General features: G+C 21.3%; 5 protein-coding genes across 5 annotated transcripts; 3 read left to right on the forward strand and 2 right to left on the reverse strand.

The window, feature by feature from the left end:
• Nucleotides 1–136: 136 nt before the first annotated feature.
• SRAE_2000072900 (Small G protein signaling modulator 2) lies at nt 137–5,465 on the forward strand (the record flags this gene model as incomplete). Its single annotated transcript, XM_024651598.1, has 4 exons — nt 137–221; nt 1,504–1,778; nt 3,098–3,348; nt 3,419–5,465. The coding sequence occupies 4 exons, from the start codon at nt 137–139 to the stop codon at nt 5,463–5,465; spliced, it is 2,658 nt and encodes an 885-aa protein (XP_024505259.1).
• A 347-nt stretch (nt 5,466–5,812) lies between these two features.
• SRAE_2000073000 (Hypothetical protein) lies at nt 5,813–7,999 on the forward strand (the record flags this gene model as incomplete). Its single annotated transcript, XM_024651599.1, has 1 exon — nt 5,813–7,999. One exon carries the CDS (start codon nt 5,813–5,815, stop codon nt 7,997–7,999), a length of 2,187 nt encoding a protein of 728 aa, XP_024505260.1.
• Nucleotides 8,000–8,301: 302 nt separating this feature from the next.
• Nucleotides 8,302–9,133, reverse strand: SRAE_2000073100 (CAP domain-containing protein; the record flags this gene model as incomplete). The annotated part of the gene is made up of 2 exons (XM_024651600.1): nt 8,302–8,724; nt 8,762–9,133. The coding sequence occupies 2 exons, from the start codon at nt 9,131–9,133 to the stop codon at nt 8,302–8,304; spliced, it is 795 nt and encodes a 264-aa protein (XP_024505261.1).
• A 909-nt stretch (nt 9,134–10,042) lies between these two features.
• SRAE_2000073200 (CAP domain-containing protein) lies at nt 10,043–11,290 on the reverse strand (the record flags this gene model as incomplete). Its single annotated transcript, XM_024651601.1, has 2 exons — nt 10,043–10,456; nt 10,493–11,290. 2 exons carry the CDS (start codon nt 11,288–11,290, stop codon nt 10,043–10,045), a joined length of 1,212 nt encoding a protein of 403 aa, XP_024505262.1.
• Nucleotides 11,291–14,118: 2,828 nt separating this feature from the next.
• SRAE_2000073300 (Hypothetical protein) lies at nt 14,119–16,235 on the forward strand (the record flags this gene model as incomplete). The annotated part of the gene is made up of 2 exons (XM_024651602.1): nt 14,119–14,386; nt 15,193–16,235. The coding sequence occupies 2 exons, from the start codon at nt 14,119–14,121 to the stop codon at nt 16,233–16,235; spliced, it is 1,311 nt and encodes a 436-aa protein (XP_024505263.1).
• Between the last annotated feature and the right edge of the window lie 3,619 nt (nt 16,236–19,854).

A 19,854-nucleotide genomic window follows, 5' to 3' on the forward strand; every position in this document is an offset into this window, starting at 1 on the left:
TATATATCAAGTTATTATTTTAGTTACTATATATTAAAAAAATTCATTATGATATAATGATATTGCCTAAAATTTTAAGAATAAAAAGCTAATCTAATAATGATGTCATTGTAGAAATTGTTTGAAGAATGATATAATGTATGAATATATACATTTATTTGTATATATTTTAGTTGCTTTTGGCTTTTCAATATTATATATCAATAAAAATAGTATAAATTGTAAGTATAATAAAATTGTGTTATTGTAAGAAGATGGATAGTCTATGTATGAATGCATAAAATTACGGGTTATGTAATATTATTTTAAAATTGCTCTTTATTTTTTTTTCTTTGATATATTTATCCAATAATATACATTTATTTTATGTCATTTTTTTTATTAATTTATTTACTAGTATTTTAATGGCATAAATTTTTTTTTTATTGAAAAAATTTTTAATACTAACTTTGATATATTTAAAAAAATTGTTGTTTGAACTTTTATTATTTTAATAAAATAATTATATAAAATTTTAAGATGAATATTATACATTAATTATTATTATAAACATTAATTTTTATTTAGGAAACAACTAAATTAAAAAAAAAAAAACCTTTAATTATACATACTTAAAGTAGTATAATATTCATTTAATATATATTTGTTAAAACTATGTTTTTTTCTTTAAAATTATATTTCATATTTCATTAGCCATAACTATTTAGCATATCTTTATTCACATATAAATATTTCACAGTTAAAATATGTTACCAAATACTTCAGCTGTTAATTATTATTTGTTATTCTTTGTAAAGAAAGGAAATAATTTAACATTATAAAATTATTATATTAATTTTACTACATATAACCAAATGGTTTATTATTTTTCTTTGTATATATAAACATAAAATTATTATTATTATTATTATGTGGTTAAAATGAATAGTAAATGACTTATAAAATGACATAATATTAATGTCTAAAATATTTTTATTTCAAGCATAGCTTGGTAGATATAATTTTATAAGTACCTAAATTTTAAGAATATTAAAATTATAAAATATATTTATTTCTTTTAGATATATGTCGTATGATGAGATATGCTTTTTTCATACATTTGATAAATTTATGCCCTTATGGTAAATTAAAAATGTAAAGTTTATAATCATTTTAACATTTTTTTTTAAAATTTAGTTTAATTCTAACATTCACTTTATTAAATATTTTTTTCTTATTTTTTTTTACCATTAATATTAAGAATATCCACCTATTTCTTTACTATTTATTTTATTGTCTATACTTTTTTTTTGTTTATTAAAAATTTTTGTTATTTAACAATGTCAATTTTAGTTTTAAATTATTTCACTATTGAAATTTTATCATTACACTTAAACAAATAATATAAGACATATTTTTACTATCTTGTATAAATATATCTAAAATTTATTTTATATAAATTATTAATTAATTTTTAATTAGAAATGGAATCATTATCTTCAACAATAAATATAAATTGGAAAGATCATCATAATCAAAATGAGAATACTTTTTTTACTAATACAATGGAAGATATTATATTAAAAAATGATAATAATATTAATGAAAAAGTAGAAAATTCTATTATAAAAAATGATACATCACATAAAAAAAGTAATGATTTATTAGTGAAAACAGATATAAAATCAGAAGAGAGAAAAACTTCTTTTCCTTCTAATTCATCTGTTCCTAATTCAGGAAACCTTTCAATGATAAATATCAATAAGACACCAAAATCCAGTAGAAGGCCTCCATTATCGGTGAGTGTTTTTATTACATTAAAAATGTCATAAAAATTTCAATTAAATTCTTTTTTCTTTGTACATATTTATTAAGATATATTATTACCATAAGATTAATAGAATATTAAATTAATATTTTTACCAAAACATTATAAGTACATTTTAATTTAAAAACTATATTAATATTTACTTTTTAATTCTTTTTTTTTCTAATTTATATTAAATATTATAAAAAGAGTGTACATTTATAAGTTATATAATATATTATTAATGGATAAGTCATTATTAATATTTATAATAATAATATAATACAATATTTGTAGCTATTTATTATCATTATTTTTTTTTTCATCAACAACAATTAACCCAAAGAGAGATAAGAAATCAAATAAAAAGGATATAATGGTAATTAATGGCAAATGAAAGAAAAAATTTATATTTTTTAATAAAATAAATAAATATATATTTGCCATTTTACACACATATATATATATATATATAGACATATATTTTTGCGCTTAATGAAATAGATATGATAAAGAAACTTTTCCCCACATAATATAAAACATATTTTTAAAGATATAAACAAAATTTTAAATTTATCAAAAATTCTTTTTATAAAAATTTCTTAAATCTTTATAAATAGATTTTTTCTTAAATTATATATTTTCTCTTAATAATAAACATGAAACATTTTCTTTCTTTTTTTTATTTTGCTACGTAATTTCCTTCTTTCATCTCTCTTGCCAATAATTTTAATTAAATTAATTAATTTTATATATATTTATAGATGATAAGATATATCTTGAAATTAAATTTATTAATATAACTTTTCTATAGTTATTAAAATTTTATCTTATTATTTTTTTTTATTTCCAAAATATTAATTATAATAAATCTTTACAAAAGAAACTTTCCTTTCTTTTATGTTTTATTTTTCCCACAAAAAATAAAAAAAAATTATCTTTTTTAATCTCTTAAATATATGTTTTGTAAGGCATTTTTTTTTTCAAAATAAAAAGCATTATATATTGATGCTAATATATTTTTTTTTTCATTATTTATTGTTATATAATATTTTTACACACCTTTAAGTTCCACCTTTTATAAATATCTTTATCATATTTAAAAAAAAAAAAGAAGAAATATATATTTAACCCATATATATATATATATGTATATTGCATAGTTAAATAATATATATATATACTACTTTATCATTATATCTATATAAATGTTTAATTAAAAAACAAATATATACATTTGTACTTCTAAAAGTATGATGTACAGAAAAAAAAAAAACATAATATAATAACATGGAATTTTTTTATTTTTAGATGATCAGGACAAGAGGAAGTGTCATAAAAAGTGCTGATTCTTTTATTAATACATCATCACCATCAGGAAGAGAATTTGTCTACTCATTACATCAGAATAATAAATTAACTCTTCTTTATGGAAAAAATAATGTATCTATATCAACTTTTGATGATAATAAAATACTAAAAGGATATCTATCTCTTCATAAAGAATTTTCTGGCTTTGTTATTGTTAAATGGACTCCTAATGAATTAATGAATATAAATAAGTATGTTTATAAATATATATATATTTTTTTATATTTTATTAAATGACTTATATATTTTTTAATATTTTAGTTCTCAATCAACAACTGGGACAAGTACTTCAAATTCATCATCAAGCTTAACACAGACGACAACAGCTTTTCCTTTTACGTTACCATCACATCCAATGGATATATTAGTATTAGCTAAACACGTAATATCATTTAATATGAAAAATATAGCATATATACATGTTCATCAAAAAGATGATATAGGAATGTCAACTGTTGTTTTTGTTGATACAGATGGTTCACAACAGGCATCATTTTCATTTGTTAATTCTAAAAATTTAATACAATTTATTGGTACACTTGAATCATGTCTTGATCCTTACTTTAAATTAGATCCTCCAATGATTGAAGATAAAGAGACACAGGAAAAATATTTACCAAATTTAAAAAAAAAATCAAGTAATACTACATCAAAGGCATCTTCTGTAACCTCTGAAGAGGATGGAAAAAATACACAAGTAAATGATTATATTTTTAGGGTAATTTTTAATACACAAATGAAAAATAAGATATATGATATGAGTGGAAAAATGAAACTTCAAAGTACTGGTTTTTCATTTAATACCCCTATAAATAATAATAATTTATCAAAATATTCAAATTTTGAATTACCAAAATCAGCTCCAGCATTTATGTCAAATAAAAGTATTACATCATTATCTACAGAACAATCAACAAATTATTCTATTGATGTTGATGATGATTTATCTATGATTCAAGATAATGTTACAACAAATATTAGTAATGCATTAATATTTATGAAACAACGTATCTTAACAAGAGCTTTCCTTGGATGGTTAAATTATTGTAGACATATAAAAACAGTTAGAAAACATTTATTAAATATTGTTACAATTGATAAAATAAAATGGTATGATGATGAAGAGATAGAAGAATCAAATAGTGGAATGGTAACAAAAGAATATTGGAATTATTTAAGAGAAAATAAAAATAATCCAAAATTGTGGGAAACATTTATTGGTAAAGTTTATCATTATGGTATTGATAATGAAATTAGAAAAGAAGCATGGTTATATTTATTACAAGTTTTATCTTGGGATGAGGAATTAAAAGATAAAATTGAAATATTTAAAATTAATTATGATAAAGATAAATTAAATTGGTTAGAAATTGAAAATATTGTCATTCAAAGAGATAAGGAAGCATTTATCTCTGCCAGACAAAGACATTTTAATGGTAGTGGTATTCAGGAGGATGATGATAGTGAAAGTAATTCTATTAATAGTCACCATTTTGAAAATACCTCTTTTGGAGAAATTTTTAATGATGATTCTGATAGTGGTAATAAAGGAATTAAAACAATTTATGAAGATACACAATGTGATGAAAAAAATCAGGAAGAAGAAGATTTAATAAATAATTTTGGCACAAATTTACATAGAATAGAAAAAGATGTTGAAAGATGTGATAGATCAAATCAATTTTTTAAAAAAGCTTCTAATTTAAAAAAATTAAAAAGAATTATGTGTTCATATGTTTGGAGAAATTTGGAAGAAGGTTATGTTCAAGGAATGTGTGATATTGCAGCACCACTATTAGTTATTTTTGAAGATGAAGTTATAGTATTAGAGTGTTTCTCTAAATTAATGGAAAGAATGCGACTCAATTTTCCTCAAGAAACTGGAATGGATGATAATTTTAAATATCTTAGGCATTTAGTTGAAGTAACAGATCCAGAACTATTTACTATGATAATGGCACATGGCGATTTCACTCATCTTTATTTTTCTTATCGTTGGTTTTTATTAGATTTCAAAAGAGAATTAAGCTATGATGGTGTCTATCGTCTCTGGGAAATAATTTGGAGTTCTAATGTTGGAGGATTGTCAAAATATTTTCAATTATTTTTTGCTTTATCATTACTAACAGCTAATAGATATATAATCATTGAAAATGCAATGGATTTTACGGATGTTATAAAATTTTTCAATGATATGGCTGAAAAACATGATACTCAAAAACTTATTGTAATTGCAAGAGCTCATTTGAAAGATTTTAGAAAATTTATCATTGATAATTGTTCTGATAATAGTGAAAAAGAATCATAAAAAATAATATTTGTAAATTATTTTTCTTATTATATTAATATTTTATTATTTTAACTTTATTAGGCCACCGAAAAAGTGAAAAGTTTATGAATTATCAAGAAATAATATTTTTTTTTATAAATTTAATACCTTTCTTAAAGGCTAATAACTATAAATACAAAAAAAAAATCTAATTTTTTATACTAATACTATCGATAAATAAAAACATTTTACTTAAATTTAATTTAAAATTAATATTAAAATTTTTAAAAGTTATTAACTTAAAATATTAAAATTTTTTATGATAAATTTAAATATGATTTATAATATTTAAAAAAAAATGTTTATTAATTAATTTCATATTTAGAATGAAGGTTTTTTTATTATTTATTTTATTGATAATATTTATATTAAAAGTAGTTATAAATGAGCATGTGACTATTCGTTATCATGAATATAAATATACAACATTTAAGTATCCTCCTTGGATTTCAAAGAATATCAAATTACACGAATTAGAAGATTTAAAGATAAATGAAACAAAATTTGAAAATATTCATTTTAAAAACCATAAAGTTATTTATATTGAATGGGAAGAGATACAAAAACCATTATTCTATCCAAATCGTACTTATGGTTTAATGATATTTAATGAAGATTTAAATGACTTTCATGGTTTTTTTTTTCATAAAAATTTAAGAAGTTTCCATTTTGTAGATTTTAAAATTCATGGTCTATTTTTAAATGTTCATAAATGTAATATTGGCTACTTATTTTTTGATAAAGAAATTAACTATGAAAAAATAAATCACAATAAAAATATTTATACTGTTGAATATGCTGTTTTAATTATTATTAAATCATTAAGTAACATAATTGTTTTAAATGAAATAAATTATCATGAAACAAATATAAAAATTAGTTTATGTCCTTATATTAATTGGATAACTAATAATGGACCAACCAAATATATACCAGATGACTATATAATAAATGATGGGTTTAAAGATCCATTTAGTGAAGATGCATACATAATTACTCCAGTTTTTAAAAAAAATCCAAAATTAAGTTTTTTCTCTTGTGGAAAACTTAAACAACCAACATTAAATTATATATCAGTTGGATATAATCTAATTGATGATGAAAATGAAAGAAAATATGTTAAGGAAATTGATCCTTTACATGATGATATAATATGCAATAATGGAAACGATAAAAATAACTATTTGATTTATAGTTTTTCAAAAACTAGTACAAATGATATGATTAAAAATAGAATGGAAAGAATTATAATTTCTTCTAGTAAAATTTATAAGTTATATGCTGGTCAAACTATTTTTTTATATAAAAAATTTGGATTTGAAGAATATGATCCTGAATGGGAATATAAAGATATTAAATGTGTTTTAAAATTGAAAAATAATATTAATGCCACAATTTTACCTACATTAGGATCAATAAATTTAGTTAAATATAATCCATATAATGAAATTTTTTATCAATTTATTCAAAAAGAAGATTTTGAAATGATAAAAGAATTTAAATGTTTATCAAAAGTTGAAGGAGAATATAAAAATAATCTTGATGAATTTTATTCTAAAGCTGTTGAATTTACTGTAATAAAGATTGATAATCAAGAAAATATTTTAAAAAATACATCAAATGAAATAATTTTTTACAAATATAAAATGGATAATTTTGGGTCATATATTTGTAAGGATTCTAGAAGTAAAGAGCTTTATGATAAAAAAATTTTAACATTTAAGAAAGTTTATTTTATACCAGGAAATGATACTGAAATAAATTTGATTGAAGGTATAGTACAAAAAAATAGAGATTCATATGCTGGATGTCAACAATCATATGAATCATTTTCTAATATAACAGAAATTAAGGTAAATTTTATAGAAAATAATAAAAACTTTACAATTATTGGCAATATTCTTAATTTACCATATAGTATAGAAATTGAAGATAATCAAGTAATTTTTAAAGATTATGATAACATAAGTGATGTAAAAATTGAATGTACATATAAAACAATTTTAAACACAACTTTTGTTACAAAACAAAATTTTAAACTTTCTAAAAGAGAATATTCAAAAATTATGTCAAATGTTATTGGAGATTCTACTTTTAGAAATTTTGTTATTAGTTCATCAAATCCATTATCATGGATGTTAACATTTATTGTTATTGTTACTTTTTTCTTTATTGTATTTGTTATTACTCTACTTAGAATGAATAAAAAAAGAAAAAAAATAGAAGAAAAAAAAGATATTAACAAGTCTAGTAATTATTCTATGGATTCATTTACATCATCTTCTAGTTCAACAAATGGTACATTTGTATCTCAGCTATTTCGTTTTAATAATAGAAAATTTTTAAGAAAAAAAAAAGGAACTATGAATAATGAAAAAAATATTACTCAATTACCCACTTTATCTACTACTATAAAAAGTGAATCATTATCAAGTGTATCGTCAAGTGTTAAAGAAAATAAAAAAAAGAAATACTTTACTAATGATGATACATTTAAAATTATAACTAATTAATTAAAAAAAAAATGTTTGTTTATTGTATAAATTTTTTTTTCTAATAATAAAAGTTAAAAGAATAATTTTTATAGTAACAATTTAAAAAAGTTATAAATGTTTTTTTTTCTTGATTTAGATAAATTAATTGTTGTTATTCTTTAATATACTTAATTTTGCCTTATATTTAGAATAATATAATTAAAAAATAATTATTTGTAAAATTTTCAGTAATTTAAAAATATTTTATCGTTGTAATTTTTATATAATTATAAAGTTTTATACACATATATTTTTCCCTATCATAATACTTAAATTTTTGTCTACTGTTTAATACTTTTTGCCATAAATGGTAAAACATTATTTTTATATTTACCATTAATATTACCTTTAGGATAATATTTAACAACTATCCACATATTTTCACCATTTTTTGCTATACCAATACCAACATTAGTAGTTGATAACCAAACTAATTGTGTAAACATATTACTTTTTGTTTTTGGCATGCTATGATAAAAATCATAAGTTTTTATTTCTTCATACCACTTTTTAACTATAATAGGTGCTACAAAAATATTTGCTACTCCAACAGTTTCTCCAAATTGTTTATATATATCAGGTACAATAATTTTAAGTTTGGCAAGATTTTGAGCATGTCTTTGAGCATATGAAGTAAGTTCAGAATTTAATTTAACAGGTTTGACTCCATGATACTGTCTATATGTATTCATTTCTTTTAAAAACTAAAAAAAGAATTTTATATTATTATAATAAGCATACTCTTGTTTTCATTTCTTTAAAATTATTTTTACAATAACATTTATAATCACAACCATCCCATACATGATGCCAAATTTGATTAGTAAAACTATTAGTACCTAATAATTTATTTATATCAAAATCTTTATATGGATTATTTGGTAAAGGTTTTTTTGTTGTTGGATGTAATTTCCAAAAGCAAACTTCTGCATCTTCTAATGTATGAAAATACTGTTTATTACACATAAACATTACTTTTCCTTTATAAAACGTTCTTGTAATTAAAGCAGGATTTGTTTCCAATGACTTTTTCCTAGTTAAATTTTTTTGTAAAATTTGATTTTCTGTGATTGAAATTGGTTCATTATTTACTTTAGCCATTGGAATTAACATGACAAAATTAAATTTTAAAATACATATGACGCATAGTATAAAACTTTTTAAAAATAACATTTTAAATTAACTACATATTTCATTAAAATTTTTACTTAAATATGAAATTATCATGTATCGTCTTTTGTGCCCTAAAAGGATATATCAATATTGATATTATTTATATAAAAAAAATAAATTAGAAAAAATTATCAGTTACATTTTTTTTTATGAGTAGTTAGAATATTTCTTGTTAATAATATAAAAATATGTTATACTAATAATTATAAAAAATATTTGTTAACAAGAAAGTTAAATTTTTTTTAAATTACAAGAACGAGAAAAAAAATTTAAAAATTCTTGTCAAACTAAAAAAAATATTGAAAAAGCAATATTTGTTTGTAATTGGCAAAAAATAATAAACAAGTTTTAAATAGTGAATTTATAGTAATATTTATTTTATAATATTTTAATAAAATGGGTTATATATTTTTATAAATTCATAATTTATTTAGTATTCCAGAATCTGCAGAAATGGTTTTTTTTTAATTTTATTAAAATTTAATGAAAAAAATGCCGTAAAATAAAATTTCTTTTTAATGAAACTATTGTTGTAACACTAGAAAAATGTACCCAACAATTTTTTTGGAAAAAGTAAGTAATTCTAATTGCCTAAAATACATTTAAGTATCTTTTGTATTAACAAATTACTAAATTTAGAAGAATGAAATAATAACTTATCAAAAGTAACAAACTTTACTTTAGTAATTAGTAATATAGACAAGATTAGTACAAATTTTATGATACATACAAATTAATGGAATGGTTGTTCAAGTTTTAGTTATGAAAAGTAAGTATTACTTTCTACAATATTTTCTTTCATTATTTAAATTAAAAAATAACATTACTTTTTTTTAAAATTTAGTTAATTCAAATAATTATTAAAGGAAGAACATTTTGTCTATACTCACCAGCTATATTTCCTTTTGGCCAAAATCTGCATACAACAATAATTAAATTCTCCATCCTTGCAATTCCAATTCCAAGTCTAATTGATTTGTTCCAAATCATTTGAGTAAACATTTGGGTTCCTCGAATTCCAGTATTTTGATTATAACTGTAATAACTACTTTCTTCATACCATTTCATAACTATGGTAGATGCAGCACGGTAATATGATAAACCAAATGTCATTCCATATAAATTAGAATCAAAAGGTTTAGTTAAAGTTTTTTTTAAAGCTATCTTCATTGCATCTCTATTAGCAATAACAGTTAACTTTTTATTAAACTTTATTGGTTGTGATCTATGTAATTTTCTGTACCTATTTATTTCTTGCAAAATCTAAAATTGAGTAAATAAGTATATAGCTACAACTACCTTTTTTGCTAGATTAAGAAAGTCATGAGCAGACAAGTATTCATAATCATAATTATGCCATACTCCTTTCCAAACATTAATACCAACAGCGTTTTGTCCTAGATAATCAGTTATATCAAATTCTTTTAGTTTACGTCTACTTTCACAAGCGTAACCTTTAGGTCTCCAAATGGAATCAATTCCATTGTTGAGTTTTAGCGCCCTGCAATAATTTTTAGCATCTGCATAATTATGAAAACCATAATCACCACATTCATAAATTTTTTCACCACCAACATTATACCAAGTAACATCATTTTTATAACTGGTTTTTAAAACACAATTTTGAGGCTTTTCATTAGGGTTTTTAATTTTCATTGAGTAAACCCGATTCTGATAATCTTTAGCATCTTTATAGTTGAAAAAGCCATAAATACCACATTCATAAATTTTTTCACCATTTACCTCATAAGGTATTACTTCAAAACGAGACCTTTTTCTATATAAACAATTTTTTGGTTTTTTAAAACTATTGAGAAGTGAATTCTTCAGTAATAAATTAGAATAAGATTTAGCATCATTATAGGATTGAAATACGAAATCATTACATTCATATATTGTTTGTCCACCAACGTTATAAACTAGAACAGCATAACGATTTGCTGCAAGTACATCTATATTTTCCTTATTCCATGATTTAGTTCTTCTTAATGGTGAATTAACTTTTTGTTCATAATTTTTTAGTGAAACAGTCTCCCCATTCCATGAATAACTTCTAGTAATTGGTCGAGACGACATTTGTGTTTTTATTTTATTCATAAAATAGGTAAAATATAAATATATAATTAATATTAATTTCATTATTATTAAACATGATATAAATTAAATAATATTTAGAATGCTTTTATATTATAAAAATATATTAAAAGAAACATTATTGTTCTTTTAAAGGATAATTAAATAATTTAATTTTTTTTTAACAATTTACTTCCTATCAATATGATATTAAAACAATATTGTTTCATTATGATTTTTTTAACACAAATTTTCTTTTACAATTTAATAATTAATAAAAGAAAAAATAACAGTTATGTTTACGTTTATTAAAGATAACAAAATCAAATATAAAAGTTAAATTATTTAGATAATATATTATTTACTTTTTTTTCATATATAAATTAAAGATAAAAAAAATAATTTAAAAATTTTTTTCCATATTTTCCTTTAATTTCACCTTTAAAAAAAAGTTTGCAATAATCAAAAATTATTTTACTTTTTTTTTTAATATAATTATCAATTTGTTTTCAAATAATTTGTGTAAACATTTATACATTCTATGCACATTTGTTAGCTTTGTAATTATATTTATCACATAATATTATAGCACAAATTTTGGTAATAATGTTTCCAACTTATTAATATATGACATTTCAAAAGTTTTTACCATATATTGAATTAAATTAACAATACATGTCAATATTCTAACTACCTTATAAATATAACTTCTAGACAAATGAAAATAGATTGTAACTAAAATAATACTTTTTATCAAATGGTGTATTCTAAATATAAGAAAATTAATTTTTATTATATAAAAAAAATTTATAACACCCACTCATATATCAAATCAAAACATAATTGTTGATATAAAAATTACTGGATTTTTTGCTTGTTGGTTCTCAAAAAATAGTAGACAAAAAACAATTTCTAAAAAAATACTAGTATTAATTCTTCTAAATTGCAAACCTTACAATTGAATTTTAAAATCTAAATAAAGCAATCTTCTTTTGGTTACACTCAATTGAAACAAATGTTTTCTTTCCGCCAAAATTATTTCTTGCTACTTTATATACAATTCTAATGGAATGTTTTTTTTGTAATAAATTGAACTTTGTTACCATTTGACAGAAATATCTTTGAATAATAAAATCATCTTTTATGATTGTGTTCTTTATTCTTATAATTAAAGAATAATATATGAAAATTACATGTAAAAGTACAGTTAGTAAAACTTTTTTCATCTACAAAATATACTTCTAAATTGGTTGTACAAGGTACTTTTTTTTGTAAAGAAAACATAATCGTCATATTTAAATTTTATTTTAATATTTTTTAAAGATAAATGTCTGACAGTTATTATTTTATATATATATTATTAGATGAATAAATTTTTTTTTTTTCACAATAATTAAAACAAATATTTTGTCTAAATAACAGAACATATTTGGTAGCAAATATATGTATATATTTTTTTATTTAATCTAAATAAACGTAAAAATCAGAGGAAAAATTTAACACTAATTTTTTAATCATTCTAGAAATTTATAATTATTTAATATTTAATAATTATACTTATCCAGAAAACAAATTTTAATTCGTAAAAAATTATATTAAAATATTTTTTTAATATTTAATATTAAATTGATAGGCAAGCCCATTAACTTTTTTATCTAACAAATGCTGTACTTTATCTATTTAATTACTTTCTTAACTTACCCTACCACACTAACTTAAATAATAAATGTTTCTTTATTATAGTAGCATTTTATAACAATAATGGTAGTAGAAAATACTCTATTTATGTGGCACTCTATTATAACGACTATTTATTAATATATAAGTATTATTGGAAAAAGAAACTGTCAAACTTTGCATCATTAGTTATTGTTTACTTTGATTCATTTTCCATAAAACATATGTACATACAATTTTCTCTATAAGATTTCATTTGCCACTATTTATTCAATGTCATTTTTCAGAATATGAATAATTAACGATTATAGTTAAATATATTTTTTTTTGAATATACAATAAAACCATTTTTTAGTGCCTTTAAATAAAAATAATTTATCGAGAGATCTACTATTTGCCATATCACATGATATTATCTCACAGCTTACTTTTCTTTCCATTTTTTTATTCTTATCTTATAATAAAATATTAACTTATCCGTTTTTTTTTGTCATCACTCTATTTCCTATATAAAATTAAGATGAGTGGTTTTTGTCGATAGAATAGAAACATTATATTCTTTTTAGCGTTATCTTTGACCATGTCTTATTTAATTTTTTTAAATTCATTTTTGAGTTACATACTTTTTAGAATTTGAAAGTTTATTCAAATTTAACGTTTAAGTAATAAATTAACTTATTACTAAAAAGTAAAAATAAATTAAAGTGAATATTTTTATCTAAAATATTTTTTTTTGAATTTAACTTTGTAGGTATTTCAATTCATCTTCTTGTATTATCTATATGGTAGCGAAAAAAAGTCAAACAAAAAAGACAAGAAATTTTGTGGGTAAGAAGAGTGTGAAAAAAAATTTAAGGGAAAAATGTTATACTAATTCGTCAAAAAGAGGTCGTCCAAGAAAGGCAAATGGTTTGTCTAGGGACATGATAAGTTCAAGTAAACTGAACGCATCAAATAATCGGAATTTTACTGACAAATCAATAAAAGATACCTTCAAAGATGAGGTTGTCAAGGGAAAAACAATAGATGGTAGTCAGATAAATTTAACCTCTAGCCGTAGTAAAATAAACTGTGAAAAAAATAACAATTTAAAAAAAAAACAAGAAAAACCACCACCACCAAACTTAGTGTTTGGGATTGATTCTTTCAATGAAATTTTTGACGATGTTCCGATAATGAAGGCAAAAAAATTGGTACCGCATTATACTGTTATTGAGAAAGAGAATTTGCCGCTAAAAAGTGTAGAAGAATCTAAAATTGATAAAAAGACTTTCATAAGTGCAAAGAACCCACAGAACAAGCATTCTGATGACGTGTCATTATATTTGAATGAACCATTGTACGACAAGAGATTTATAAACCAATTTGCAATAGATATTATCGGAAAGCCACTTGGTCGTCGTGTTACACATTCACCTTCTAAACGACCATGCTGTTATCAATGTAATAACAAGGATAAAAATTTTCCAAATAATCGTTGCAGAATTTCAATGCAAAATTGTTTGGATAATAATCATACTTTCTTCTACGAAAAAATTAGTGAAAGCATTAAGTACTCATATGAATCTTTCTAAAAAGAAAATTGGCTTACTAAGTAAAATGCAAAGTTTTTAAATTATTTTTATATCTCTTTTAATATGTTAGATAAATTGTTTTATTACATGAATTTTTCTTTTTTTTTTGTTTTCTAAATTACTACTTTTTTACTAGTTCATTTCTACATTATGAATTATTTTATTTTAACATAATAAATGGGTCAACCAATCATTATTCGTTTTTTATTCAAAGTGCTTTGTGAAAAAGTACAAGTAAAATGTAGTAGTTTATACCCAAAATGCTGGATGTTGACACCGTAAAAACGGCAGATGTTTTAAGGAAGAAATAATTTTAAAAAATACCATAATTACTGTTTAGATTAAAGTAGCAAGAATATCTTAAGCGGAAGACTATTGGTAAAAAGTATAATTTTTAGTAAATAAATATTAACATAATAATTGTACAAAATATAATGTATTTATTAGTAATTTTACTTATTTTTAAACTCTTAAGTTAAAAATAAAATAATTTTTTTTAATTTGTTTTTTATTTCAATATTATTTTGTGTAAACTTATCATCTTAATTTGTATATATATTGAAAAGAGAAAGTTATTCATTAATGTTTTTCTGTTACTTTTCACTTTCTAAATAAGCTTTATTTTGAAATTGGAACAATATTTTTTTTCACTAAATTTTTATAACAATTTTTTAGATTTGAAATTTAAAACATTATTTTTTTATATTTTGACTAAAATGGATCCTAGGAGGTTTAATACTAACATGAATTCTAATATGACTTTTAACATGAATTCTAATATAAATTCTAACATGAATCCTAATATGAATTCTAACATGAATCCTAATATGAATGAACAAAGACCGTATTATGACAGTAGTTTAAAAAGATTTGTTCCTAATGATATGTATGATAGTTTAAAAGAACATAATTTTAATTTAGAAAAAATAAATGAAGATTTGTATGATCGTATAAAAAAATGTGAAGAATTGGGACTTTATGAATTTGATAATATGAAACAAAGGATTAGATCAGAAATAGAGAAATTAAATCTTATGACAGCAGAAATTGAAAAAGATATGTCACAATTAGATGTATATGTTGAGTGGGATAATAGTGAAGAGAATATATGTGAAATTTCTTCTAATGAAGATCGTTCTTTTTTAATAGAGCAAGAAGGAAATGATAATTCTTGTATTGAAATGACTACTTCAGTTGATCAGAAGTCAATTTCTAAAAAAAAAGTATGCTCTGGAAAAGATATTAAGGAAAATGACCAACCAATTGTAAAAAAACCAAAGAAAACAAAATCACCTGATAACCGTAAGTCCGGTGGTGAATCAGGTATTAGAATTGAAGAACAATTTCGAGGTATTCCTATAAATGAATCAGTATTACGTTGTAAAAAATGTGAATTGAAAGATTTTAATATATTTAATAAACTTTTTAACAAGGATATAATAGAAAAATTTGCTAAAGAACTTCATGCAGCAGATAAACTTGCTACCCATGAAATTATACCTACAACATCATTTGGATCAGCTAATATTGATGCTAGTAATATCAAATCTGAAAGTCTTTCTGATATGCTTTTAACTCGTTCAAGAAAAGAATTACAAGGAAAAAGCAAAGATGTGTCATTTTACCACAGTTTACGTTGTCAAGTTTGTAGCTCTTGTTCTTGGATGCAAGAAGACATGGATTCTGGTGTAATTTTACAAACTGTTGATGATAGTTAATCTTCTAAATACTTTAGTTTGATTAATAAATAATAGAATGGTAAAATATAATCTCAAGTTTCTTCAAGGGTATTTTCTGTTGATAAAAATGTATAAATTCTTATTTTATCTTATTAATTTTTATTTGTGATTTTTTTTAATTTTTAAAATAAAATAATTTTTTATAAACAAATAAAAAATTTTTGCGTGTTAATTTTGAGTGTTTGAATAATTAATATAATAATAAAAAGTAGTACTTTAAAAACAAAGATGATTAGGATTAAATATCACAGAATTGTAGATAAAATCTTCCAGAACAGTATATTAAGATTTCATTATAGAATCTAAACTTTGAAATTTTCTATATAAAAAAATAAAACTAATAAAGTTTTAGAAAAAATTATAAATATATATAAAATAATATTTTGTTGTTCCATATGAAATAAGCTGATTTATATATGCAACATATTTAGCTTACTTTACTACATAATTAGCAATTGATAGCAAAATTACAAAATCTCATTTGCTTTATCTGAATCACCTCTCTAAAATGACATATAAAACATCCAATTACCATTCTTTTTTTTTATCATTTCTATTACAATGTTTTATACTGACGAATTTTGCATTATTTCTCAAAAGAAGTTCAAAAGAACGACAAATACTTCAAAAACAGCATGAAATACTAATGAAGTTTTTGATGTACCCTATCTGTCATTCAACTGCAATTAAATCGTTCAAAAAAATTCAGGAAAAGAAATAAAAGCCTTGAGAAAACACTATGATAAATTGATTAAAACATAATTATTTGGTACTTTTTTAGCATATGGTTAAGTCATTTTTATAAAAAATATTCAGATAAGGAATATAAGATGCTTGCCATTATGTTATAATTACTAATTATGTAATAGAATAATCAAAAAGTGCTTAATAAATAAAGCGACTCATCTTATTTTTGATAATTAAATAAAAAAAAAATTTAAATAGTAATAATAACAAAAATCATTAAAATGGTAAAGTATATTATCATGTAAATAATTTATTTTAAAAAAAATGAAGTTTAAAAATCATGTATTCACAAGATGACAAAGAAAAAAAATTGCTCACTTTTGATTTTCTTAATTCATTGTGGTGCAAAAAAAAAAAAAACCAAAAAATTTATTTGAATTTTTAAACTTCTTTTAGAGTCACTGACGTCATTAATTAATAAAAAATAAAGTATTTGAAAAGTTTTAAAAAATTTGATTAAATATATAATAAATGGAGCATTTGATAGTTGATAAAAAGTAAAAAAAAGTTTCAGAGAAATTTTTTTATTACATTCATATTTAAAAAAATTATACATATATTGAATATTCGAATTTTCAAAAAAAAGTTGTTTATTTTATGTCACATTTTTAAAGGTAAAATCAGAAATCTAGAAAATTTTCAGCCATTTTTTATAGCTCTGAAAATAATAACGTTATAGCTATGAAATTTATTTCTCTAGACCTACTTTTGAAAAGAAATCGAATGAAACTAGTCCCATCTTCATAGGATAAGTATTTCATGAGATACTGAAAAGTCGGGTATAATGAATATTTTAGAAAAATTTCCGCCCTTAGTCATATCTTGCTTCAAAATCATGATAAATGCAATCAGATTTCTGCAATCATCTTCTAATGAGTTTTCATATAGTGTCTACCTTCAAAATTTTTTTATATCTTTAACCACTTTCGAGATATAAAAAAATGATGACAATGGATTACGCGCGAAAAAATACCAAGTTTCATATCTCAAGAACGGTTAAATATTTAAAAAAGTTTTCAACGTAGGGTATACCTAAAATCACGAATGAAGCACAGCGCATCAAATTTCATGCTTCTGTGACGTCTTTTACTTGAGTTATTACACGATTCATTTAACTTTTTTTCAATCATATTTCTTATCATATCTTCATTTCTAGAAGTCCATTGAAGATGTGAATAGGCTTAATGAATTTGTCGTAAAAAAATGATCTAGAATCATTTGTTTATTTTTAAAATTTACAATTTTATCATGGAAGTCGAGATTTACAAAAAAATATTCAACAAGTTCGCCCTTCATCTTTGAATCCTTATAACTCCTGAAGTTTCAATTTTAGTATATTGTTGATTATATTCAAAATTCATCCCGTTTCAAGGGCTATCGAATGACTATAGTGGCATATTCAAATTCCAAAAAAAGATGTTTTTCTTTGTTCACATTTTTAGAGGTAAAATAGGAAATCTAGAAACTTTTCAGCCAATTTTTATATCTCTGAAAATATTTATGTTATAGCTATGAAAATTAATAGTCTAGATCAACTTTTTAATAGAAATCGAATGAAGCTAGTCTCATCTTCATAGAATAAGTATTTTCTGAGATACTGAAAAGTCGGGAACAATAAATATTTTTGAAAAATTTCCGCCCTTGGTCATATCTTGCTTCAAAATCAAGATAAATGAAAACAGATTTTTGCAATCGTCTTCTAATGAGTTTTCATATAGTGTCTACGTTCAAAATTTTTTTATATCTTTAACCACTTTCGAGATATAAAAAAATGGTGACAATGGATTACGCGCGAAAAAGTACCATGTTTCATATCTCAAGAACGGTTGAAAATTTAAAATTCTTTTCAACGTAGGGTATACTTGAAATTATGAAAGAAGCCCAGCGCATCAAGTTTTAAAGTTCTATGACCTCATTAACTTGAGTTATCATTAGATTCTTTAAACTTTTTTTAAAACTTATTTCTTATCGTATCTTCATTTTTAGAAGTCCTATGGAGATGTGAATAGGCTTAATGAATTTCTCATAAAAAAATGATTTAGAATCATTTGTTTATTTTTAAAATTTCTTATTGTATCATGGAAGTAGAAATTTGCAAAAAAATATTCTCCAATTTCGTTTCTCAACTTTGAATCTTTATAACTTCTGAAGTTTCAATTTCAGTATATTGTTGATTATATTCAAAATTCATCCTATTTCAAGGGCTATCGAATGACTATAGTGGCATATTCAAATTCCAAAAAAAGTTATTTTTTTTTAATTACTTATTTTTCTTTATTTATTTGTTGTTTTAGTATAGAAAATTTTATTAATCAACATTGTAATTTTGAAAAAAATGATACATATGTATAATATGTAAATATTCAAAAAAAATTTCTTGTACTTCAGTGAGTTTAAAATTAAGCCGAATTTTTCTACTGATTATCAAAATATTATAAAATGATTTAGTGATACGATGGAAAATATCTCTAATTTTGTCATTGACAAATATACAATAATCTTCTTGAGTCTTACGTTTTTTTTAATTTATATTTACAAAAGAGGTATTTTAAGATATAAAATTTTTGAATTGAAAAATATGGCTATTTTTAAAAAGCAAAGATTGATAATGTTTTTTTAATCATATAAAGAGAATTTAAGAGAATCAAAAGTGAGCATTTTTTAACTTTTTAAAAAAAATTTTTGTAAACATAATTTTGAAAAAATATTTATAGAACTTTAAATTATAGTAATAATAAATATTAAAACCGAAAATGATTTTTTGATTTCTGAAATTTTATTTTTCGAGAAGAAAATTGATAAAAAAAATTATTTTTACAATAAATCTACTAACAATTTGATTTTGCAAGAA

The sequence above is a fragment of the Strongyloides ratti genome, assembly GCF_001040885.1.
Source record: "Strongyloides ratti genome assembly S_ratti_ED321, chromosome : 2".
Taxonomy (NCBI): Eukaryota; Metazoa; Nematoda; class Chromadorea; order Rhabditida; family Strongyloididae; genus Strongyloides; species Strongyloides ratti.